Raw genomic sequence first — 25,118 nt, forward strand, 5'->3', positions numbered from 1 at the left:
GAACCTGAGCCAGGTCTCCCTCTCCACTAGGCCTGAGTTAACCCTTAGCGTCCCTTCCCCTGCCACATCTGTTTCTGTGGCTATCCTGGGTTTTCTTGCCAGGTTTGCAGCAGCTAGTGCCTGGATGGGGGGTAATAAAGTGCCCCCTCTTGGAGCCTGCTTCTGGGGATGTCTCTGACATGGAATCTGGTTCTGGTTTGTCAGAGGCTGCGGACTTGACCCACATGGATAGTGAGGATGTCTGCTGCAGTGTCAGCAAAAATTGTTGGAGCTCTTGTTTTTTTCTGTGGTGCGTGAGACTCTAAAAATTGAGTTTGTGGTGGAGACCCCACCATGTCAGTACCTTTTGGATCCGCAGACCGCCACGCACTGCTGAAGGGTTCCTTGTGTTCCTTATTTGGACAATATGTTAAACAAGGAATGGGATGCACCACAAAAAGTTTGTCAAAAAACTTTGCAACCCGTTACCCCCTTGAGGGGGATTTAAAATATAGGTCTCTCCTCCGCCAGTGGACCCCCTATTTCCAGACTGCGCAAGGCCGCCACATTGCCTGTGGAAGGGGCTCCTGCATTTCAGGATCCTGCTGATAGGAGAGTGGAGGCCGTGTCCCGCTCCCTATTCACCGTGGTGGTTTGGGCGGTGAGGCCGGCTCTGGCCGGGGCTACTGGAAGGGCGAAGCTCCTGCTGCAGGAGCTGGAAGATGGGGCTTCAGAGTCCTCTTGGGACCTGGCTGAACGATAGTTCAGGGTCAGAATTTTCTCTGCGAGGCGGCCATGGATACGTTCTGCGGGTTCTGCGCCGCCTTGTGTGGCTGAGGAGCTGGTCTGCGGACCAGTCCTCTAGGGAGGCCTTGGTGATGGCCTTAAAGGGGGAACGGTCCTTTTGGAACTTCCCTGAATGGCATCATTGAGGATGCCACGGGTGGTAAGCGCATGCTGTTCCCACAGTCTGGGAAGGGCTAGGGACCTCGCCCTGTGCAAGGACCCTCCTTGCTTACCTCCGAGCGTTTTTTCGCCTGCCCTGTGCGGTGGGGGTAGGTCTACATGGTGCTTGAATCCCCGCTGCGGGGTAGCAGCACACCTGATACGGCATGCCTAACAAGTCTGCGGACATACCTGCTTCCGCTTGAAGGTCTTCTCCCGCCCGTGTCTCGGGTGGGAGACTGGCTTCGCATTGCGAAGTGTTTTCCTTGGGGTACAAGATTGAGTTTCACTCTTGTCTGCCAAACAGGTTTTTTCCCTCCGGCCTCTGGCCTCCTCCGGTTCGCTGGTTGGCTCTGTCAGGGGCTGCCCAGGATCTTCTGGTCAGGGGAGTGATTGTGCCAGTTCCCTCGTTGGAACGGTCTCGGGGTTTTTACTCCATTCTGTTTGTGTCCCCACGGAGGATGGGGCCCGGTCAATCCTGGGCCTCAAGTCCCTCGTTTGTTTTGTCACAAACTTTTAGGGTGTCGATTCGCTTGGTAATAGCGGCACTCCATCAGGGGGATTTTCTGGCATCCTTGGATGTCATGAACGTGTACCTGCATGTTCGCATATCCTCAAAGCACCAGAGATTCTGTGCTTTGCGGTCGGGGGGGGCCATTTTCAATTGGTGTCCTTCCCATTCGGCGGGTTTTCGCCAAGGTGCTCATCCCGATACTGGCCCGGCTGTGACAGCGGGGGGTTTGTTATCATGGGATGTCTGGACGACATTCTCCTACGAGCTTCTTCGAGCTCTGCATTGGTGGAGCCGTGTCTATCACGTGTCAGGCTCTCTGAGTGTTTGGCTGGTTTCTGTATTATCCTGAAATCAGGGTTGATTCCGTCTCAGGGACTGGAGTACCTGGGACTAGTCCTGGATTCCCCCGGGGCGGCAGTGTTTTTCTCTTAACGGAAAAACTTCAGACTCTGCTATCTGCTGTGCAGCAGTTGCCGACCCAGAAGCAGTCATCTCTGCGATTCTGCAGGAAGGTTCTGGGTCAGTTGGTAGCCTCTTTCGAGGCGGTTCCGTATGCCCAATTCCACGCCAGGGTACTACGGAGGGAACTGCTGTCACGATGGGACTAGCTTCCGTCATCTCTGGATTACCAGATTCAATTGAGTCATCTGATCATGTCTCCCCTGGTGTGGTGGCTGGCGTTTCCGGTGCTTCTGGCCGGAAAGTCATTTTTTTGCTGGACAGTGGTCACAACGGATGCCAGCCTCTCCGGTTGGAGAGGGGCGCTTGGGGCACCCAGTCAGCCCAGGGGCACTGGACTCAGGTGGAGTCCTGTCTACTGATCAACGTTCTGGAGCTCCGAGCAATCAAGCTTTGCCTTGCCAGGTGGTCCCTACAGGGCCGACACGTCAGGATCCTGTCCGATGACGCCACGGCCTTGGCGTAGGTTGATCATCAGGGAGGCACACGGAGTTCTGTTGCAGCGACGGGGGTCGCGCACATCCTTCGGTGGGCCGAAGGGACCGTTCCGGCTCTATCGGCCGGGTACATTACGGGAATACGGAATTGGCTAGCCCACTACCTAAGTCGCACTGCACGGGGCCAAGGAGAGTGGTCTCTCCACCCGCAGGTGTTTTGGGGTCTGTGCCGAAAGTGGGGCACTCCGGACGTGGACCTTCTAGCGTCCAGTCTCTATCGGTAGGTGGCACGGTTCGTGGCCAGGTTTAAGGACCCGTGGGCGGACGCGTCAGGCGCGTTGGTGGCTCCTTGGGGTCACTATCGCCTACTTTACACCTTCCCTCCTCGGAAGCTTCTTCCTCGCCTGCTGCGCTGAGTGGAAGCTGTGGGGATTCTATCAGTTCTGATTGCTTCGGTTTGGCCGCGTCGCTTCTGGTACGCGGCAGATGCCCCCTAGCGTCTTCCCCTGGAAAATGATCTTCTGATACAGGGTCCCATCTTCCACCCTGTTTCACAGCCACCGGCCTTAGCGGCGCGGCTGTTGAGAGCCAGGGGCTTAAGGACGAGGCCTATTGGGCTCGGTGGTCTCTACCGTGCTGCGTGCACGGAGGTCTACCTCACGTAGGTTTTTTTCCTCATACATGGAAGGCCTACATCTCTGTGTGGGGAGATGAACTGGCACCCCCGTACTTACGTGGTGTCCCGGATCCTGCTGTTCCTGCAGCGGGGAGTGGACCAGACTCTTGCCTTGAGCACGATCAAGAGTCAGATTTCTGCTCTGGCTGTTTACTTTCAGCGTCCCTTGGCGGCGCACTCCTTGATTCGCACGTTTGTGCAGGGGGTCCACCATGTGGCCCCTCCGGTGCGCCCTCCACTGCCTTCATGGGACTTGAATTTGGTCCTCTCGGCGCTTCAGCATGCTCCCTTTAAGAACAATCGGGAGATCCCTTTGCTGACTCTGTCGCGGAAGGTGGTCTTTCTGGTGGCTATTACCTCTATCAGACGAGTGTCTGAACTGGCGGCCTTGTCCTGCAAGGCCCCCTGCTTGGTTATCCATCTGGATAAGGCGGTGCTGCGCCCGCAGCCCTCTTTTCTTCCGAAGGTCGTTTCGGCTTTTCACATTAACGAGGACATTGTTCTTTCATCCTTATGTCCTCAGCCGAAGAACCCGAAGGAGGCCACTTTACATTCTCTGGATGTGGTTCGGGCCCTTCGAGTTTACTTGTCGGCGACAGCTCCGTTCTGGAAGTCGGACTCGCTGTTCGTGTCTGTGTCCGGTCAAAGTAAGGGCCTGGCAGTCTCGTCGGCCACCATTTCCAGGTGGATACGACAGGTTGTGCTTCAGGCCTATGCCCTGAAGGGGCTGGCGCCCCCCTTTCGGGTCACGGCGCATTCGACCAGGGCGATCGGGGCCTCTTGGGCTTTCCGACACCAAGCCTCTGTGTTACAGGTGTGTAAGGCTGCGACCTGGTCGTCGGTCACACTTTTTCAAAGTTTTATAAGGTGGATGTGAGTGCATCTTCTGATGCCTCCTTCGCCTGCAGGTGTTACAGGCGGCAGTTTAAGGTTGGAGTTCCTCCGTTGAGTAACTCCGGTTTTTGTTTGGGGTGTAACCTGTTTTTGCTGTTATTTTTCCCACCCCTCGATTTTTTTGACACTGCTTGGGGACGTCCCTAAGGTCAATGAAGGCTGTGTCCGTCTATGAACAAAAGAGAAAAAGGGATTTTTGTACTGACCGTAAAATCCATTTCTCTGAGTTCATAGACGGACACAGCACCCACCCCTCCTTTGTTTGTACTGCTTGTTACGAACTGAGGCTGCTAGAGCAGGGTGTGGGTTATGCCTGGGGGAGCCACGCCCCCTGGGAGGAGCAGCATGAAGGAAAGGTTTTAACACCTTAAGTGCTGTAGAATTCTGCCTAAATCTCCTGGTAGGAAGAAGCATAACCCTAAGGTCAATGAAGGCTGTGTCCATCTATGAACTCAGAGAAATGGATTTTACGGTGAGTACAAAAATCCTTTTATTGTCAAGCTCAACAAGAAAATACTGGAGAGTTTCAACTACCATCCCAAAGGATAATGAGATCATCAATGTACCTCCGACACATTTTGATCTCCGGATAGTCTCCTTTGTAAATGTACTCGTCCTCCCACATGTTCATCAGGAGATTGGCCACACTGGGGGGGTGGGGGTATAGCAAGCCCCCATGGTCTGTACATAATACTGTTTATCATACCAGAAGTAATTACACTCAATCGCCATCTGTAATCCCTCCAAGATGTACTGAATTTGTTCTTGTTTGTATGCTGTTTTTCCATGCAGTGCTGTTGCAACCCCCGTAAGTCCATCCTCCTGCTCGATACTTGTGTACAAAGAGCTGACGTCTATGGTAACCAGCAAAAAGTTTCTGCTCCCTCAACTTCTCTGTTCTTGTATGAGTTGGAGACTGTCTCTTAGGTACGATCGACCCTGCTTCACTAGGGGTTGTAGAAGGGTGTCAAGATGGTGTTTATTCCACTGATGATTGGCCTCTCAGGGGGTTTGATCAACTTTTTATGGATCTTAGGTGTATAGTACATGAAAGGGGTTTTGGTGGAGTTGGGACACTAGGTACTCCGATTCTTCCTTGCCAAGTATCCCCATATCCTTCCCCTTCTTGACGTATTTCTCAAGACGTTTTTGATACTTCTGTTTGGGCTTGAAGTCACTCCGACTGAGAATGACCAACCCCCCCCCCCCCCTTATCAGCAGGGCGTATGACCACTTCATGCTTTTCCCCAATCTCTTATTTGCTCTTTTTGTACTTGCTTTTGTTTTTTTAACCCAATTATGTTACTAAACATCTCAGGCCTGGGTTCACACCTCTGTTTTTTGGTGCTTTTTGCAGGAACACGCTACAGTTCATTTACATGTTTTCCTATGGGACATGTTCACAGCCATGATTTTTTTTTTTTTTTTTTTTCAGCTGCTGCGTATTTGGAAAGGGCAAGAGGACTATTTAACGCAAAACTGTGCCATTTTGTTTCTTTGGGTTCAATATACTTCAATGGAGAAGCTGCAGAAAAGCATGTAATGTGTTTTTGCAGCAATTTTGTGTTTTGTAATCTGCCCAACAACAAATTGGCCCCAAATTTTTTAAAACTGATTATATATATATATATATATATATATATATATATATATATATATATATATATATATATATATATATATATATATATATATATATATATATATAAAAATTATTTTTTTTAAAGGCTATTATCCGATTTAATCGGCCAACTAATCGATTATGAAAATCGTTGCTTGCAGCCCTAGAATTTACAGGTGACTCAATATTCCACTCTGACTCGCTCACTCTCTCTGACTCTCTCCCCTCCCTTTCTTCCTCTTTCAAAAATATGCAATTTTTCCCTGTATAGTGTTTAGGAAGGAAGCATCACTTCCCTTTTGATAATGTATGAATCGTGTACATCATGTGTTTTGCTGCTTCATTGCTTTTGGAATGCTAATGTTTTTTATTTATTTTTTAAATCTGTCGCGAAGCCCATGGTAAAGCTTTTTCTTTCTTGTCCATTGAAAGACACAGGAATTCAGGTTATACTGCTGCCTACAGGAGGATTGGACATTGGCAAAACTAATAACCCAGGCCCTAGTATATTCTCTCTCCAACCCAGAATGCCTCCAGTATAACCTCTCTCCAACCCAGAATGCCTCCTTTTTGTTTTGTTTTTTTGCTAGTGTCTTGGGAGGATGGACAACTTTTTCTTCCTTTGTCTCGCTACATCATTTATTGAATTGATTTTTACATAGCAACTATCTAAATCGCCCTTTCTCAGTTGGACACCTTTCACACTGAGGAGTTTTTCAGGCATGTTGGCGCTAAAAATAGAGCCTATATACCGCCTGAAAAAACTCCTGCCCTGCAGTCTCAGTGCGAAAGCCTGAGGAGCTGGAGCGGTGCGCTAGCAGGACCGCTCCAAAAGTCCTGCTAGCAGCATCTTCTTTGGAGTGGTGTGTTTACCGCTCCTTTCCATTAAAAGCAATGGGAAACTGCGGTAATACGCCTCTGCAGAGGCGCATTGCCGGCGGTATTGACCCTTTTCCGGCCGATAGCCAGGGTTAAAACCGCACTGTTAGCGGCCGAATACTGCCGCAATTCTGACAGTATAGCGCCGCTAAAAATGCCCCCCCCCCCCCGCCCCAGTGTGAAAGGGGCCTTAGACTTTGATTGTCATACACAGACTCCACTGGACTTTAGCAGCTAGCCTGGGGGGTGACACATTGTTATTCTGTCTCCACAGAAACCGTTTTTTTAAGGCACCATAGTCTCCTGCCTTTACTTCAGTGTCAGACCTTATTGATGCAGTGCATTCTAACCTGCATTTTGGAGTATTAGCATGCTGTCTCCAACTTTGGGCTATTAAACTCTAGCAACGGCAGACACCTTCTTTTTACACCCACTATTTGTAGTAATTCTCTATGCGAGTTCGATGCACCCTGAATGATCCTGAGCCCCAGCTGAATGTAATGTTTCCATTTAACCACTTCCGGACCGCCTCCTGCACATATACGTCGTCAGAATCTGCGTCATTTGGCGGCCATTTTGCCGGAGCCTAGCCTTATATAGCCCGGCAGCCATTTTCTTGTAGTCCTGTGCTGTTTTTCCAGCATTCGGCGGCCATTTTCCATGTTTTCGTCTGCCTCGTGTGGCGGCTGTTGGCGCTGCAATCACCTCGGCTGTGTCTCAGGGAAAAACAGACACATTGCTGCATGGCTCTCAGCAGGGCCAGATTAAGAACATCATGGGCCTGGTGCTGAGGATTTTGCTGGGGCCTTTTAGGCTGCATTCACACCTCCGCGACAAGTAACGCCGCGTACGCGGCGTATTTTGCCGCGAATAGTGTAACTTTTTTTTTACAAATCCTTCCTATTGCTTTGTATGGCCGAACGCCAATGCCGCCTGAAAAAAAGGGTCCGGGACTTTTTTTCATGCCGCAGGTGTACGGCGTCTATGAGATGTGAACCATCTCATAGACAGCAATGGGAATTCTCCCCTCCAGCGGCACGAGCGGCCGGCGTCGGGCGCTTTGTCGCGGAGGTGTGAATGGGGTGTAATAAATAATAAATAAATGCGTGGGAATGACATGAACGCAGCCCAGCCAAGGCAAGTGACCAAAGGCACAGAACCCCGAAGGAAGACCGGGTGAAGATGGAAGTGTCCAGGCCCCGCCTGATTCATCGCAGCACTGGAGGGCTCAGTCTGAAAATTGAAGTGTACACTAATGTGCTAATATGCTGTGCATACTTGTACGTTGTGTAACCTATCCCAGGGCCTCTAAAAAGTAGTAATGTCAGGAAAGTTTACTACCGCTTTATTATCACAGGATCCCAGGAGCCTCTCATGGGGCCCCCTACTGACCCGGTGGACGGTGGACCTTGGGCAGTGCCTAAGTGCACAGTTGCCAACATTTAAAAAATATTTTCAGGGCCACTTTTTTATATAAGTGCTATATTTAGAGTAGCTGAGATCCCCGATGTTCCTCTATAGATCATAGTAGTAATCACAAAATTAAATGAGTACTAATAATGGGGCAGAACAACTATGAGAACTGATATTTCCTTTAGTTGAACTAACAAAAGTGTGTCCATTCTAGAGCTGGTAACATTGAGGATATTCAGTATAATTTTAAAGAACTGTTTTTGTGGGTAAGCGACATAGGGGAGGAGTATGGACGGTATATAAGTGGGAAGTATGTGCAGGTGAGGGAGAGGAATGTGGAGGGTCTAACAGTGGGCACTATGTACAGGAGAGGAGTACAAAGGGTACGGAAAAAAGCACTATGTACAGGAGAGGAGTGTGAAGGGTATGACATTAGGGGGTATGACAGAGGGTAGTACGTACCAGAGAGAAGTGTGGAGGGTATGATGGGGCAGTATGTACAGGAGAGGAGTGTGGAGGGTATGACAGTGGGCAGTATGTACAGGAGAGGAATGTAGACGGTATGATAGTGGGCTCTATGTATAGGAGAGGAGTGTGGAGGGTATGACAGTGAACACTATGTATAGGAGAGGAGTGTGGAGGGTATGACAGTGGGCACTATGTATAGGAGAGGAGTGTGGAGGGTATGACAGTGAGCAGTATGTACAGGAGAGGAGTGTGGAGGGTGCGACAGTGGGCACTAAGTACAGGAGAGAAGTGTATGACAGCAGGCACTATGTACAGGAGAGGAGTGTGAAGGGTATGACAGTGGGCGCTATGTATAGGAGAGGAGTGTGGAGGGTATGACAGTGGGCACTATGTACAGGAGAGGAGTGTGTAGGGTATGACAGTGGGTACTATGTATAGGAGAGAAGTGTGGCGAGTATGACAGTGGGCACTATGTACAGGAGAGGAGTGTGGAGAGTATGACAGTGAGCACTATGTACAGGAGTGGAAGGATATTTAGGGACTGAGTAGTGGTTAAGCGGGTCATACATGGATTGAAATTACGCCAATTATGCAGAGACCAGCCATAGTCAATCTATGTATGGGCTAGCTGGTTTTACACAAGTCAATCTATTAATCAACTTGAGTACAACCAGCCTGTTTTTTTTTTCTTAAAACAATCAGTGCTGCCAGCTAAAGTTAGCAACACTGATCATTGTACGCACTGGCAGAACACAATAACACTGCAGGAGTGATTCCCCCATCCACAGGTCAGCAGGTGAGAGGGTGTGTGGGGACAGGCTGGGGAGAGATACTAGTCAGTGGCTGGGTAGGCACTGGTAGTATCAGAGCCAGATACACACAGGTTACATACACCACGATCGTTAGAGCGAGAACAATAATTCTAGTACTAGACCTCCTCTGTAACTCTAAACATGTAACCTAAAAAAATGTAAAGCATCGCTTAGGATACCAAAAAAAATTGTGCTAACTTAACTAACTAACTGTTTTTTAAATGAATGAAACATTTTTTTCCAAAAAAACATGTTTGAAAAATTGCTGCGCAAATACCGTGCTAGAGCTGCACAATTAATCGTTAAAAAAATCGTGATCTCGATTCAACCCCCCTGACGATCTTCAATGCAGAGTTTGCTGATTCTTTCATATAACAAGTGGAGAGACTTTCAGCTGTCAAAAGAAAATATCTGGGCAGTCTGCCAATTTTTTAACAGGAAACATTGTAACTGACACTTCCTTCTTAGATCAAAGGGATACACTTCTGTGTGTAAAGAACAAATCTGGGCAGTCTGCGAAGTTTGTAAACAAAATGAAACATTGTAACTAACTAACATTGTAACTAAATTTAACCACTTAGGCCCCATACACACGATAGAATTTATCCGCAGATACGGTTCAGCGGACCGTATCCGCGGATAAATCCTCTCTAAGATTTCAGAGGATTTCAATGCGATGGCGTGTACACACCATCGCATTGAAATCCGCGCTGAAATCCTCTGCCGATGACGTGTCGCGCCGTCGCCGCTATTATGACGCGGCGACGGGCGCGACGCTGTCATATAAGGAATTCCACGCATGCGTCTATTCATTACGGCGCGTGCGGGGAATCCCTTTGGACGGATGGATCCGGTAAGTCTGTACAGACGAGCGGATCCATCCGTTGGAATGGATTCCAGCAGATAGATATTCTGTGCATGTCGACAAATATTTATCTGCTGGAAATCCATTCCAGGGGAGATTTATCTGCGGATAAATATCCGTTGGCGTGTACACACCATAGGATCTATCCGCAGAAACCCATTTGATGGGATTTATCTGCGGATAGATTCTATGGTGTGTATGGGGCCTCAGAGTCCAACACTTGTTTCTTAAGTTAGAAAGCAATATTATTTGCTAGAAAATTACTTGGAACTGCCAAACATTATATATATTTTAGCAGAGACTCTAGGGAATACAATGGCTATTGCTGCAATATGTTATGTCACACTGCATTTTCCCACTTCAATGAATAATAAAAACCATAAAAACAAAACAGTGAAGTTAGCCCATTTTTTTTTTTTTTTAATGTGAAAGATGATGTTACGCCGCAACAATCGTGAGAGAATCGTGATCTATCTTCTAAGCAAAAAAATTGCAATTCTCATTTTAGCCAGAATCGTGCAGCTCTGTACCCTGCAACATAAAAAGTGCAAAGACCACCATAGAGTAATTTTCTAGCAAAAAACAAATGATGATTTTTACATGTAGTAGAGAAGTGTCAGAATTGGCCTGGGTGGCAAGGGGTTTATTACCATGAGTAATATACAAATAATTATTATAAGCACTGTGATCCTATCAGTCTGCTGTAGTGTGTCAGCTTGTATTTATATTGGCCGCTCTGAATGTAGCTTCTGACAGGCTGTGCAAGCAGGCCCGTATCTCCGGAACCATAAATGATAGCCGTCCCATATTTTAACCAGTTGTGGGGTAGCTCTTCCCATGCCTACCCCCAAATGTGGGGTTTCTGTGACCTCTGGTCATCGAGCTACAACCCCCCAAATTCGATCTTAGAAAAAAAAAATTCTTAAAAAAAAATATATATATATATTTTTTTTTTGGGCAAATGGGCCTATCTTGAGAAAGGGGCCTGGAACTGCAGCTCCATCAGCCCCATTGTTAATCCAGCCCTGGCTCTCAGCACACCCTGTCCTTCTCGGACCGCGCTGCACCGGGTGGAGTGGTGAGTACCAGAGGCCCCCCATGCTCTCCTTTAGCTGCAGGGAGGTGACCAGTGGGGATTTTTTTGTCCTGCCTTGCAGGGGGGGTGTCTCAGCGCTGGCACTGTGGAACCTGAGCCAGGTCTCCCTCTCCACTAGGCCTGAGTTAACCCTTGGCGTCCCTTCCCCTGCCACATCTGTTTCTGTGGCTATCCTGGGTTTTCTTGCCAGGTTTGCAGCAGCTAGTGCCCGGATGGGGGGTAATAAAGCGCCCCCTCCTGGAGCCTGCTTCTGGGGATGTCTCTGACATGGAATCTTGTTCTGGTTTGTCAGAGGCTGCGGACTTGACCCACATGGATAGTGAGGATGTCTGCTGCAGTGTCAGCAAAAATTGTTGGAGCTCTTGTTTTTTTCTGTGGTGCGTGAGACTCTAAAAATTGAGTTTGTGGTGGAGACCCCACCATGTCAGTACCGTTTGGATCCGCAGACCGCCACGCACTGCTGAAGGGTTCCTTGTGTTCCTTATTTGGACAATATGTTATACAAGGAATGGGATGCACCACAGTTTGTCAAAAAACTTTGCAACCCATTAACCCCCTTGAGGGGGATTTAAAATATAGGTCTCTCCTCCGCCAGTGGACCCCCTATGTCCAGACTGCGCAAGGCCGCCACATTGCCTGTGGAAGGGGCTCCTGCATTTCAGGATCCCGCTGATAGGTGAGCGGAGGCCGTGGCCCGCTCCCTATTCACCGTGGTGGTTTGGGCGGTGAGGCCGGCTCTGGCCGGGGCCCTGGTCAGGCCCCGACTGGAAGGGCGAAGCTCCTGCTGCAGGAGCTGGAAGAAGGGGCTTCCGAGTCCTCTTGGGACCTGGCTGAACGATAGTTCAGGGTCAGAATTTTCTCTGCGAGGCGGCCATGGATACGTTCCGGGGCTTACGTCTATGCAGGGTTCTGCGCCGCCTTGTGTGGCTGAGGAGCTGGTCTGCGGACTTGTCCTCTAGGGAGGCCTTGATGATGGCCTTTAAGGGGGAACGGTCCTTTTGGGACTTCCCTGAATGGCATCATTGAGGATGCCACGGGTGGTAAGCGCATGCTGTTCCCACAGTCTGGGAAGGGCTAGGAACCTCGCCCTGTGCAAGGACCCTCCTTGCCTACCTCCGAGCGTTTTTTCGCCCGCCCTGTGCGGTGGGGGTAGGTCTACATGGTGCTTGAATCCCCGCTGCAGGGTAGCAGCGCACCTGATACGGCATGCCTAACAAGTCTGCAGACATACCTGCTTCCACCTGAAGGTCTGCTCCCGCCCGTGTCTCGGGTGGGAGACTGGCTTTGCATTGCAAAGTGTTTTCTTTGGGGTACAAGATTGAGTTTCTCTCTTGTCTGCCAAACAGGTTTTTTCCCTCCGGCCTCTGGCCTCCTCCGGTTCGCCGGTTGGCTCTGTCAGGGGCTGTCCAGAATCTTCTGGTCAGGGGAGTGATTGTGCTAGTTCCCTCGTTGGAACGGTCTCTGGGTTTTTACTCCATTCTGTTTGTGTCCCCACGGAGGATGGGGCCCGGTCAATCCTGGGCCTCAAGTCCCTCGTTTGTTTTGTCACAAACTTTTAGGTGGTGTCGATTCGCTTGGTAATAGCGGCACTCCATCAGGGGGATTTTCTGGCATCCTTGGATGTCATGACCGTGTACCTGCATGTTCGCATATCCTCAAAGCACCAGAGATTCTGTGCTTTGCGGTCGGGGGGGACCATTTTCAATTGGTGTCCTTCCCATTCGGCAGGTTTTTCGCCAAGGTTCTCGTCCCGATACTGGCCCGGCTGTGACATCGGGGGTTTGTTATCATGGGATGTCTGGACGACATTCTCCTACGAGCTTCTTCGAGCTCTGCATTGGTGGAGCCGTGTCTATCACGTGTCAGGCTCTCCGAGTGTTCGGCTGGTTTCTGGATTGTCCTGAAATCAGGGTTGATTCCGTCTCAGGGACTGGAATACCTGGGACTAGTCCTGGGTTCCGCCGGGGCGGGAGTGTTTTTCTCTTAACGGAAAAACTTCAGACTCTGCTATCTGCTGTGCAGCAGTTGCCGACCCAGAAGCGGTCATCTCTGCGATTCTGCAGGAAGGTTCTGGGTCAGTTGGTAGCCTCTTTCGAGGCGGTTCCGTATGCCCAATTCCACGCCAGGGTACTACGGAGGGTACTGCTGTCACGATGGGACTAGTTTCCGTCTTCTCTGGATTACCAGATTCAATTGAGTCATCTGATCATGTCTCCCCTGGTGTGGTGGCTGGCGTTTCCGGTGCTTCGGGCCGGAAAGTCATTTTTCTGCTGGCCACTGGACAGTGGTCACGACGGATGCCAGCCTCTCCGGTTGGGGAGGGGCGCTTGGGGCACCCAGTCAGCCCAGGGGCACTGGACTCAGGTGGAGTCCCGCCTACTGATCAACGTTCTGGAGCTCCGAGCAATCGAGCTTTGCCTTGCCAGGTGGTCCCTGGATCTACAGGGCCGACGGGTCACCTGTCCGATGACGCCACGGCGTAGGTTGATCATCAGGGAGGCACACGGAGTTCTGTTGCAGCGACGGGGGTCGCGCACATCCTTCGGTGGGCCGAAGGGACCGTTCCGGCTCTATCGGCCGGGTACATTCCGGGAATATGGAATTGGCTAGCCGACTACCTGAGTCGCACTGCACGGGGCCAAGGAGAGTGGTCTCTCCACCCGCAGGTGTTTTGGGGTCTGTGCCGAAAGTGGGGCACTCTGGACGTGGACCTTCTAGCGTCCCGTCTCTATCGGTAGGTGCCACGGTTCGTGGCCAGGTTTAAGGACCCGTGGGCGGACGCGTCAGGCGCGTTGGTGGCTCCTTGGGGTCACTATCGCCTACTTTACACCTTCCCTCCTCGGAAGCTTCTTCCTCGCCTGCTGCGCTGAGTGGAAGCTGTGGGGATTCTATTAGTTCTGATTGCTCCGGTTTGGCCGCGTCGCTTCTGGTACGCGGACCTAATGCGTCTGGTGGCAGATGCCCCCCTAGTGTCTTGCCCTGAAAAATTATCTTCTGATACAGGGTCCGATCTTCCACCCTGTTTCACAGCCACCGGCCTTAGCGGCGCGGCTTTTGAGAGCCAGGGGCTTAAGGACGAGGCCTATTGGGCTCGGTGGTCTCTACCATGCTGCGTGCACGGAGGTCTACCTCACGTAGGTTTTTTTCCTCATACATGGAAGGCCTACATCTCTGTGTGGGGAGATGAACTGACACCCCCGTACTTACGTGGTGTCCCGGATCCTGCTGTTCCTGCAGCGGGGTGTGGACCAGGCTCTTGCCTTGAGCACGATCAAGAGTCAGATTTCTGCTCTGGCTGTTTACTTTCAGCGTCCCTTGGCGGCGCACTCCTTGATTCGCACGTTTGTGCAGGGGGTCCGCCATGTGGCCCCTCCGGTGCGCCCTCCACTGCCTTCATGGGATTTGAATTTGGTCCTCTCGGCGCTTCAGCATGCTCCCTTTGAGAACATTCGGGAGATCCCTTTGCTGACTCTGTCGCGGAAGGTGGTCTTACTGGTAGCTGTTACCTCTATCAGACGAGTGTCTGAACTGGCGACCTTGTCCTGCAAGGCCCCCTACTTGGTTATCCATCAGGATAAGGCGGTGCTGCGCCCGCAGCCCTCTTTTTTTCTTCCGAAGGTCGTTTCGGCCTTTCACATTTACGAGGACATTGTTCTTCCATCCTTAGGAGGCCACTTTTACATTCTCTGGATGTGGTTCGGGCCCTTCGAGTTTACTTGTCGGCGACAGCTCCGTTCCGGAAGTCGGACTCGCTGTTCGTGTCTGTGTCCGGTCCCAGTAAGGGCCTGGCAGTCTCGTCGGCCACCATTTCCAGGTGGATCCGACAGGTTGTGCTTCAGGCCTATGCCCTGAAGGGGCAGGCGCCCCCCTTTCGGGTCACGGCGCATTCGACCAGGGCGATCGGGGCCTCTTGGGCTTTCTGGACACCAAGCCTCTGTGTTACAGGTGTGTAAGGCTGTGACCTGGTCGTCGGTCCACACTTTTTCAAAGTTTTATAAGGTGGATGTGAGTGCATCTTCTGATGCCTCATTCGGCCGCAGGTGTTACAGGCGGCAGTTTAAGGTTGGAGTTCCTCCGTTGAGTTACTCCGATTTTTGTTTGGGGTGTAACCTGTTTTTGCTGTGTTATTTTTTCCCACCCCTCGAATTTTTTGACACTGCTTGGGGACGTCCCTAAGGTCAATGAAGGCTGTGTCCGTCTATGAACGAAAGAGAAAAAAGGATTTTTGTACTCACCGTAAAATCCATCTCTCTGAGTTCATAGACGGACACAGCACCCACCCCTCCTTTGTACTGCTTGTTACGAACTGAGGCTGCTAGAGCAGTGTGTGGGTTATGCCTGGGGGAGCCACGCCCCCTGGGAGGAGCGGCATGAAGTTTTAACACCTTAAGTGCTGTAGAATTCTGCCTAAATCTCCTGGTAGGAAGAAGCATAACCCTAAGGTCAATGAAGGCTGTGTCCGTCTATGAACTCAGAGAAATGGATTTTACGGTGAGTACAAAAATCCTTTTTTTTTTTTCTCAAGCGTCTTCCAGGACAGCCCATGAGACCTAGGGCTCCTCCTACCAGGACAGGAAACACGTTAACCCCACCAGATAAAAGGGCGGTCCTCCAGGCCCCATGTCAGTATTAGTGTTTCCTCCGGACGGGGGGTAACATGTTTCAGGAACCTGGTCCCCTAGGTCTCATGGGCAGGGGCTCTAATGGCCGTTCAAGGGGTATTTGTTATTTTTAACTAACCTCCGTGCCATGTGCAGTGTCCACTGGAGAGGTGGTAATCTGCTGCCTTTTTTCTCTGTGCCTGGAGAGGGCCAGGACCGGGATGGCGTCGGGCCCTTAGCGTCATAGCGCAAGCTGCAGCCGTTTGGTGGTGACAGGTCCCGCACACAGCATGGCTGTCTCGTGCTGGGATTCCAGGAAGTCACTGGCGCTTGAGGGGCGGAGCTTCTGCGCTCCAAGCTGGCCCATAGGAAGATCCGGCGGGGTCTCTTCCAGGTCGCGTGACGTCATCATCGGGCACCGGAGACGCGGTTCCAGTCTCCAAAACGGCGCGAAAAAGAGCTTTAAATGGCTTGCTGGTGATCGCTGGTAGAAGCAGCACAGGCTGTTAGAATACCAGACGGGCGGCATGGATTCTCCTGCAGTTCCTTCTCAGGCAGATGCAGTCTCCAACACCAGCACCTCTCAGGTAAGCTTTAAGTATGGACTTTTTTCGCTATCCTGATGAGCGTTTCACCCCCCCCCCCTCCCAATCATAGGATTTGGTGTTAGGGGACACACTTTCCTTTCTCCTGCACGTGGTGATGGAGTATTTTATTTTGTGGTTTGTTACTTAGTGGGGTCATTTATTTTATGTCTTTCAGGGCAAGACCCAGGACAAATCCCAAGCGCAGCCACATAAAAGAAAGTGTGCGGTAACAAACTGAGCTCCACTTGGTGCAAAGCAGTTTGTCGCACATGTATAGATGGTTTAGTGAAGGATGACCCAGTGACCAAAAAATGTCAAAAAATGTTGACTTCGGTCAGAGATGAGCTTGCTTCTACTTTTGGTTCATTTAGAAATCTAATTGACAAAATGCAGGCTCCCCAACAGGGTACATCTTCAAAAATGAAGGCTTTAGTTGCTAGCACCCCGCAGGTGAGCGTAGAGAGTAAAGACTCTGAGGCTGAAGCCAAATCTACCCATTCTTCTCCGGAAGACTCGGGGTCAGATACAGAGCCTAGGGATAGAGTATCCTCTAGGGGCTCAAGGTTTAAATTGTCTCTGGAAGATGTGGATAACTTGTTAAAAGCCATCTATACTACCCTTGAAATGGAGGAGGAGGAGGAGGTACAAATGTCCAAACATGACCTTATGTACAAAGGGTTGCACAAAAAGAAGTAAAAACTTTCCAGTGCACGATTCCCTCCTTGATACTATCAAACTGGAGTGGGAGAATCCAGAGAGAAAACCTTTCTTTTCTGGTAACCTAAAAAGACGGTTTCCATTTGATGAGGATGCAGCGCTACCGTGGAACAAGAACCCAAAGTTAGACGCTCCTCTTTCAAAGGTTTCAAAAAATTTGGACCTGGCGTTTGATATGGGTACGCTTAAGGATCCTATGGACAAAAAAAGCGATGTCCTTCTTCATAGAGCTTGGGATTCAGCTATGGGGAATCTCAAACCAGCTTTGGCTTCCACTTGTGTAGCCAGAAATTTGGAAGAATGGCTTACACAGATCCAAACCCATCTTTTGGCAGGTACTTCTAGGGAAGAGATTTTAAAATCCTTTCCTCTCCTTTTTAGTGCCGTGGGTTTTTTGGCTGATTCTTCTGCAGAATCAGTAAGAATGACAGCCAGGACTTCAGCTTTAGTGAACTCAGCCAGAAGAAGTGTTTGGCTTAAAACATGGTCTGGGGATGCAGCATCTAAGTTAAGATTATGTGGGCTTCCCCTGACCGGGGATCATCTTTTTGGCCCAGGTTTGCAGGAGGCTCTGGAACGCACGGCCCATAGGAAAAAGGCCTTTCCAGAAAAGAAAAAGCAGACGGAAAGAATTTTTTTTTTTCGTGGCCAAAACAAAGGCCTGCCATGACAACAGGGTCCTAAAGAAAAGGACAATAGGCCCAAGAAACATTGGACCGGGTACAAAGGCAAGGGTAGAGGAGGTGTTTTTTGTTTAACACACCTCAGCAGCCCGCCAAACCACAGTGACCAGCATCTGCCAGTGGGGGGAAGATTGAGGGCCTTTCTCCCACAATGGGCAGCCGTCACCTCAAGTCCCTTCATCCTGGATCTGGTGGCAAATGGGTACAGGCTAGAATTTTCCTGCCAGCCACCAGAACGACTCTTGATCACCTCTCCTCCCAAAGATCGGGAGAAAGCAAGAGCTCTGGGTCTCCAAGTAGGAGATTTGTTAGACCAAAAGGTCCTGATTCCTGTTCCCCGGTCAGATCAGAACAAAGGGTTTTATTCCCACATTTTTGTCATCAGAAAGCCGTCAGGGAAGTATCGGCTCATTCTGAATCTTCGGTCTCTAAATCGATCGATCAGGTACAAGCACTTCAGGATGGAGACAGTGTTCTCTATCAAGAATCTGCTTTACCCAAACTGTTTTATGGCCACGTTGGTTTTAAGGGATGCTTACCTACATGTCCCGAGCCACCCTCCATTCCAGAGATTCCTGAGAATAGCGGTAAAAATGGGAACGGAAATCAGGCACTTTCAGTTTCAGGCCCTCCCCTTCGGTCTGTCCTCATCCCCACGTATCTTCACAAAGGTATTGGGGGAGGCGCTGGCTCCACTAAGGTTAAAGGCGATAACTATCATCCCTTACCTGGACGACCTATTAATAGTGGCAGAATCCCACCAAAAATTACTAGCAGATCTTCAGACTGTACTAGACTTCCTTCAATCCCTGGGCTGGCTGATAAACGGGGAAAAGTCTTCCCTAGATCCAGCCCAGAAGGTGAAGTACCTGGGTTACGACTTTTGCTCAGTAGTCCAAAACGTTTTTTTCTCCCAGAAGAGAAGGTCTCCAAGATGGTACAAGCAGTGTCAGCGTTACAGACCAAACAGTTGGTCTCGCTGAGGGAAATTTCAAGGACGGTAGGTCTCATGACCTTGTGTTTCCCTGCGGTACCATGGGCAAGATTCCATCAGAGACCATTGCAGAGATTCCTTCTGGAAAATTGGGATGGAGACGCCAGGTCCCTAGAGTCAAAAGTTTGGTTACCTACCAAGGTAAAAAAGTTTGTGGTGGTGGAGGAAAAATCTGCACCTAACAAAAGGCCTGCCATGGTCCATCTCGATATCCAAGAGGATCACGACGGACGCAAGTGCCTGGGGATGGGGAGCCCACCTCAAAGACCAGGTCGCACAGGGGAAATGGTCCTTGAAGGAAGCGAGAGCTTCATCGAACCAGAGGGAGCTACTAGCGGTTCAGAGAGCCCTGCAAGCCTTTCAATCGGAGATCAGGGGTCACAATCTCCAGATCCTGTCCGACAACATTGCGACAGTGGCGTACCTCAACAAACAAGGAGGCACGAGGAGTCGAATTCTTCAAGGAATTGCACAAGAAATTTTGTCTTGGGCAGAAGTAAATCTAGGCTCAATTTCAGCAGTGCACCTGAAGGGGACGCAAAACAGTCTGGCAGACTACCTCAGTCGCCACAGGGTGGAGCGAGACAATTGGTCGCTTCATCCAGAAGTCTTTTTGGAGATCACCAACAAATGGGGTTGTCCCGAAGCTGATCTGTTCGCAAATCTGGACAACCGCAAGACAGAGGAGTTCTTTTCTCTAAACCCAGAGGATCGATCACTGGGGATAGATGCCCCGGCGAATCCGTGGCCCTTCGACCTCTGCTACGCCTTTCCGCCGATCAGACTCATTCCGGAAGTTTCTCCTAGAAGAAACAGACTTTATTCTGATCGCCCCCTTCTGGCCCAAGAGACCATGGTTTTCCCTGCTACAGTCTCTGGTCTCGGAGCCTCCACTGAGACTTCAGAACAGAGAGGACTTGCTGTCGCAGGGTCCAGTGTCACACCCACAGGTGGTTTCCTTAAGCTTGACAGCTTGGTATCTGAAGAGAAGATACTGAAGGCTCAGGGGTTTTCTGACAAGGTGATCAAAACCTTGGTAAATTGCAGAAAACCAGTCACTAGAGCCATTTATTCCAAAGTTTGGAAAAAGTTTAATTCATGGTTGTCTGAAAACCAAAGATCAACGCATGATGTTCCTTCTATTTTGGAATTTTTTCAAGAGGGTGTCGACAAGGGTCTTTCAGTTAGTACCTTGAAGGTACAGGCGGCAGCTATCGGCGTTTTCCTCCAGTTTTCTCTTTTGGAAAATCCCACGGTAAAATCCATTTCAAGGGCCAGGCCAGTAGTGGTAAGAAGTTGTCCAACTTGGGACCTGTCCCTGGTACTTCAAACTCTGGTAGAGTTTCCTTTTTGAGCCTTTAGAAGATATTTCTGTTAAATTACTTACCTTAAAAACAATTTTTTTAGTAGCTATTACCTCCGCTCGTAGAGTAAGCGAGTTACAGGCCTTATCAGTGAGGGAGCCTTTCCTCGCGATTTTGGAGGATCGAGTTGTATTAAAAACTGATCCAGGTTTTTTGCCTAAGGTAGCTATTACATTTCACAGATCACAAGACATTGTACTGCCATCCTTTTGTAGTTCGCCACAGGGTGATCAGGAAAATAAATTTAGTTTTTTGGATGTAAGAAGAACCCTTCTTGTATATTTGGAGGTCACCAAGGCCTTCAGAAAGACAGACGCTTTATTTGTCCTTTTTTCAGGTACACACAAGGGTAAAAGTGCATCTAAAGCCACATTGGCTAGATGGATTAAGCAGGCCATCTCAGAATCCTATAAAATCAGAAGTTCCTACACCTTTTGTTACAGCGCATTCAACAAGAGCTTTGGCTGCGTCTTGGGCTGAGAGGGCTGGTGCTTCACCGGAACAAATTTGTAAAGCTGCCACATGGTCCAGTTATTCGACCTTTATTAAACATTATCGCCTGGATCTGCTATCCGCTCAAGAACAGGCGTTTGGTCGAAAGGTCCTTCAGGCAGTTGTCCCACCCTAGACTGGTAAGTTCTGGCTCATGGTCTCATGGGCTGTCCTGGAAGACGCTTGAGAGAAAAGCTGAGTTAGGCTTACCGGTAACTCCTTTTCTGAGAGTCTTCCAGGACAGCCGGATTCCCACCCGGTTTGTTGTATGGAAGTTATGTGTTTTAATGCATATGTTTTTCAGGGTAGTCCTACGGTTCTCGAAGACTGACATGGGGCCTGGAGGACCGCCCTTTTATCTGGTGGGGGTTTTCTGTCCTGGTAGGAGGAGCCCTAGGTCTCATGGGCTGTCCTGGAAGACTCTCAGAAAAGGAGTTACCGGTAAGCCTAACTCAGCTTTTTTTTTTTTTTTTTTTCGTTTAGAGGGCGGCAGATTACACGGCACAAGCACTATGCTGTTTAATTTGCTTTAAGGGACCAGGATCTGTTTGTTTGCCCAAAATAAAAATTTTGAGGCAAAACACGAATGACATTTATATATTTTTTTCTTGCAGTCCGAACCAGGCAAAGTGACAGCAGCCGTGGAGGCAGCTTTAGATGCGGGGTACAGGCATTTGGACTGCGCCTATGTGTATCAGAATGAGAACGAAGTCGGAGCGGGCATTCAGAAGAAGATCAAAGAGGGTGTCGTGAAAAGGGAAGACCTTTTCATCACCAGCAAGGTAAAACTTTTAGATTTGTAAAAATATAGAGCTTTCTTTTGGTGGTATTTGATCACCTCTGCGTTTTTTTTTTTTGTTTTTTTTTATGCGGCGGACATATCGGACACTTTTGACACATTTTTGGGACCATTCACATTTATACAGTGATTGGTGCTATAAAACTGCACTGATTACTGTGTAAACAAATGTGACTGGCAGGGTTAACACTAGGGGGCGCTGAAGGGGTTAATATGTTCCCTAAAGTGTGTTCTAACTGTAGGGGGGGAGGAGGACTTACAACGGGAGGAGACCGATATGTGTTCCTCTGTACTGGGAACACACATCGGTCTCCTCACCGCTGACAGGACATGGATCTGTGTGTTTACACACACAGATCCATGGTGCGGGCAATCGCGGGTGCCCGGCGGACAACTCGGGCACGCGCACCGGGTCCCAAGCAATGCGGCGGGGGAGCGCGCGCCCCCCTAGCCGCCCGGAAGAGGCAAGGATGTCATATGATGTCCACCCGGAGGGAGGGTTGGTTCCCGCCGACGTCATTTTACAATGACTCGGTAGGGAAAGTGTTAAACAAGGGGCAACAAGTACTAATCTTGAGTGGAGCACACACTTGCTGATCTGCGAGAGGCCCACACAATCCAAACCTAAAGTATCCATTTTTAAAGGGTTGATGACAAGTTTATTCAGAATTCTTTGAGATGACAGCTGTGAGAATTCCACCAGAATTTCCTGTTCGTCCAGGTTCTGTGTACTCTCCAACAAATGCTTTCCTGAATAATTCTCTTCTGCTGTGAATATACTAAAATTTTGCAGTGGAATTTCAGAAATAAGAGCCTGACACCTGATTCCACTCAATACTGAATTTTTGCTGACTTGCCAAAAAAATGCTAGCTGCCTGTCTGACATTTTGTACTTTTGCGTCTGTCACCTAGAACAACTACACCCATCAGGAAGGTCAGAGAAAAATTGGAAGCCTTTCAATGTTTTGGGTCAGTGATCTAAAGGTATGGCGGGAAGAGTGTCAACTGACAGCTATGCAACTAGGAATTCCAAAAGGAGGTGTCAGCAGCGACAGTCTCGTGTTACTCTTATGAAAGGTCTTCTGTCTGCAACTGAGTGCTATTGTCTTCTATTTGTAGCTATGGTCCACTTTCCACGAGAAGTCTCTGGTGAAAGGAGCCTGTCAGAAAGCACTTGCTGATTTGAAGCTTGGTTACCTGGACCTGTATCTGATCCACTGGCCAACAGGATTTAAGGTATTTATTTGCATGTATGTTTGGAGGTACTAAAGCATACATGAACCTGTACACAGGCTCTCAAAAGATCCTTAGCAGACCTAGTGAGAGATTTTGTTTGCAATCAAGTTTTCTTTACACCATCTGTTTCTTATATTATAACCTGGTTTAGCTACGGGAAACTTTGTTTTTCATTGAGCTTTGTAATTCAAAGAACATGGCTTGGAAGTCATCACATGAAAGTAAACAAACAGTAAATGTTTATGCTTAAAGGGGTTGTAAAGGTTTGTTTTTTATTTTCTAAATAGGTTCCTTTAAGCTAGTGCATTGTCGATTCACTTACCTTTTCCTTCAATTTCCCTTCTAAATGTTTTTCTTTCTTTTTCTTTATTTTCTTTGTGTGAATTTCTCACTTCCTGTTCCTCCACAGTAAGGTGTTCTAAATGACTTTCCACCGCTCGGATGATGGTGGAAAGCTTATTGAGGAGAAACAGGAAGTGAGAAATTCAGACAAAGAAAAAAAACATTTAGAAGGGAAATCGAAAGAAAAGGTAAGTGAACCAACAATGCACTAGCTTAAAGGAACCAATTTAGAAAATAAAAGACAAACCTTTACAACCCCTTTAAGTAATTGTTTTCTGACACTGTAGTATTAAAGGGGGTATATTAGCTGAGGAGATTAACCTCTTCCCGCTGAGCTTGCACCTGCTTGCGGCCTCAAGGAAGTGGGTCATTATGTATCCACAGCAGCATTTGTGTTGAAAGTGCACACTTGCCAAACGTTTTGGGTCTCATTCTAATGATCAAGAGGCCCAATTCCTGATTGCCTCTGATTGGCTATCGCAGTGATCAGTCACTGTACAGACCACCCCATCCCTCGCTTTTCTCCTCCTTGAATGGAGAAAAAGATGCACTATATATATTTTTCTTGCTAAAGGAGAAAATTATAAACGTGTGTGTATGTGTGTGTGTGTAAAAATAAAACAAAAATTATTTAAAAGTCAAAATGCATACAGTTTATGGTCCCTACTATGGGAACCAACAACAAATAATGTTAGGAAAACTTATTTGGGTTTTTTAAAAATATGTGTAAGTTTTCTTTGATAAATAAAAATCAGAAAATGTCCATTACCACTTGCCGCCAAATAAAAGCCCACTTTGCCCTGAAACAAAACAAGGTATAATTCACCTGGATACACTTAAGTAATTGTGGTGATTTGTACAGTTTTACTAACCCTAGTCAAAGGTGCCAAACTGTTTGGGCATTAGATTTGTTTTATTCTTTTGTCATGAAGGGGGTTAATGCCCCTTTCAGGTGAACCTATTTGGAAGCTTCATGTAAGTCTATAGGCATACATGTAAGCTGACATTTGTCCATTTACTTATCTTCAAGTACTTTCAGGTCGTTTCCCTTTTTTTTTTTAGACCTAAACATGACATCAGAGATAGTCCGATGTAAAAAGTCTGTTTTCATCCAGCCCTCAGGTTTTTAAAGAAGTTAAACATTTGTCTTGTTGTGCTAGAATTCAGAAGATGATCTGTTCATGGATGAGGGCTGTTAATCACTTCAATATGAGACACTTTGCACCCCCTTTCAGCCCAGGCTAATTTTCAGCATTCAGCGCTGTCGCACTTTGAAACACAATTGCGCGGTCATGCAATACTGTAACCAAACTAATTTTTTTGAGACAGATGGAGCTTTCTTTTGGTGGAATTTAATCACCACTGGGTTTATTTTTTTTTTCTAAACAAACGAAAAAGACCAAACATTTTGGGGAATTTTTTATAATTTTTTTTTCTTAGTTTGTTATAAAATTTAGCAAAAAAGTAAATGTTCTTCATGATGGGCTGCACTGATGATCAGTGCCCTGGTTACAAGTGTAAACAATGTACACTGTGCCCTGTCCAATTTGACGGCTATCTGCTTTCCTTTCCTTATGCAGACATAGCATGTGAGAAAAGCAATGCCAATGGCGACTAGTCTGTTTGCATGTGACCAGCTGTGATTGGATCAAATGGCTATTATGATTGGCCCTTTACCGCGATCTGTGATTAGCTGTGTCTGAAGGACACAGTAGTCGCAGAGCACACCCGAAGTGCACCCAAGGGGGCACGTGGAAGGACGTCTTATGTGTGTGTGTGTGTATATATATGTGTGTATGTATATTGTAAACATTGGGGGTTTAACTCAATGGTAAATGCATTTTTCAGCGAGTCCACAGCAGTCAGATGTTAGGTTTGAGGGCATGGCAGCCCATTTTTATTTTAAAGGCAAAAATAAACAGTTCACATACAGGATTCCCACGCAGGGGTTCTTCTCCAGTAATGTTCATAGAAACAAAATACCAAGCCTCCTGGCTCCCAGGCTCACTCAGCCTTGCAGTACCTGCTATACCTGGCCCACTCCTGGCCTCAACAGGATTCTCCAGCTTACTGTCTCCCAGACTTCCGGACTTCCTCCAGCCCCCTTGGACTCGCTAGCCATCTCAGGTCTACCAGCCTTCCCAGTCCGCCAGGCACAAAGTCCCCCCACACCAGGGATGTAGTCTTCCAGGGCAGACAGCTTTCCACACACACTGTGTTGAACCAGCAGCCAGCTGCACACACT

At 48.5% G+C, this 25,118-nt stretch overlaps 1 protein-coding gene across 1 annotated transcript in view; it reads left to right on the forward strand.

The window, feature by feature from the left end:
• LOC120932851 (aldo-keto reductase family 1 member B1-like) overlaps positions 1-25,118 on the forward strand; it is a 105,809-nt gene that overhangs the window by 53,590 nt on the left and 27,101 nt on the right. Inside the window, exons 2-3 of the mRNA XM_040345638.1 lie at positions 21,111-21,278; positions 22,415-22,531. Of these exons, the coding sequence (XP_040201572.1) occupies positions 21,111-21,278; positions 22,415-22,531 (285 nt within the window). The remainder of the gene's footprint in view (positions 1-21,110; positions 21,279-22,414; positions 22,532-25,118) is intronic.

The sequence above is a fragment of the Rana temporaria genome, chromosome 3 (assembly GCF_905171775.1).
Source record: "Rana temporaria chromosome 3, aRanTem1.1, whole genome shotgun sequence".
NCBI classification, from domain to species: domain Eukaryota; kingdom Metazoa; phylum Chordata; class Amphibia; order Anura; family Ranidae; genus Rana; species Rana temporaria.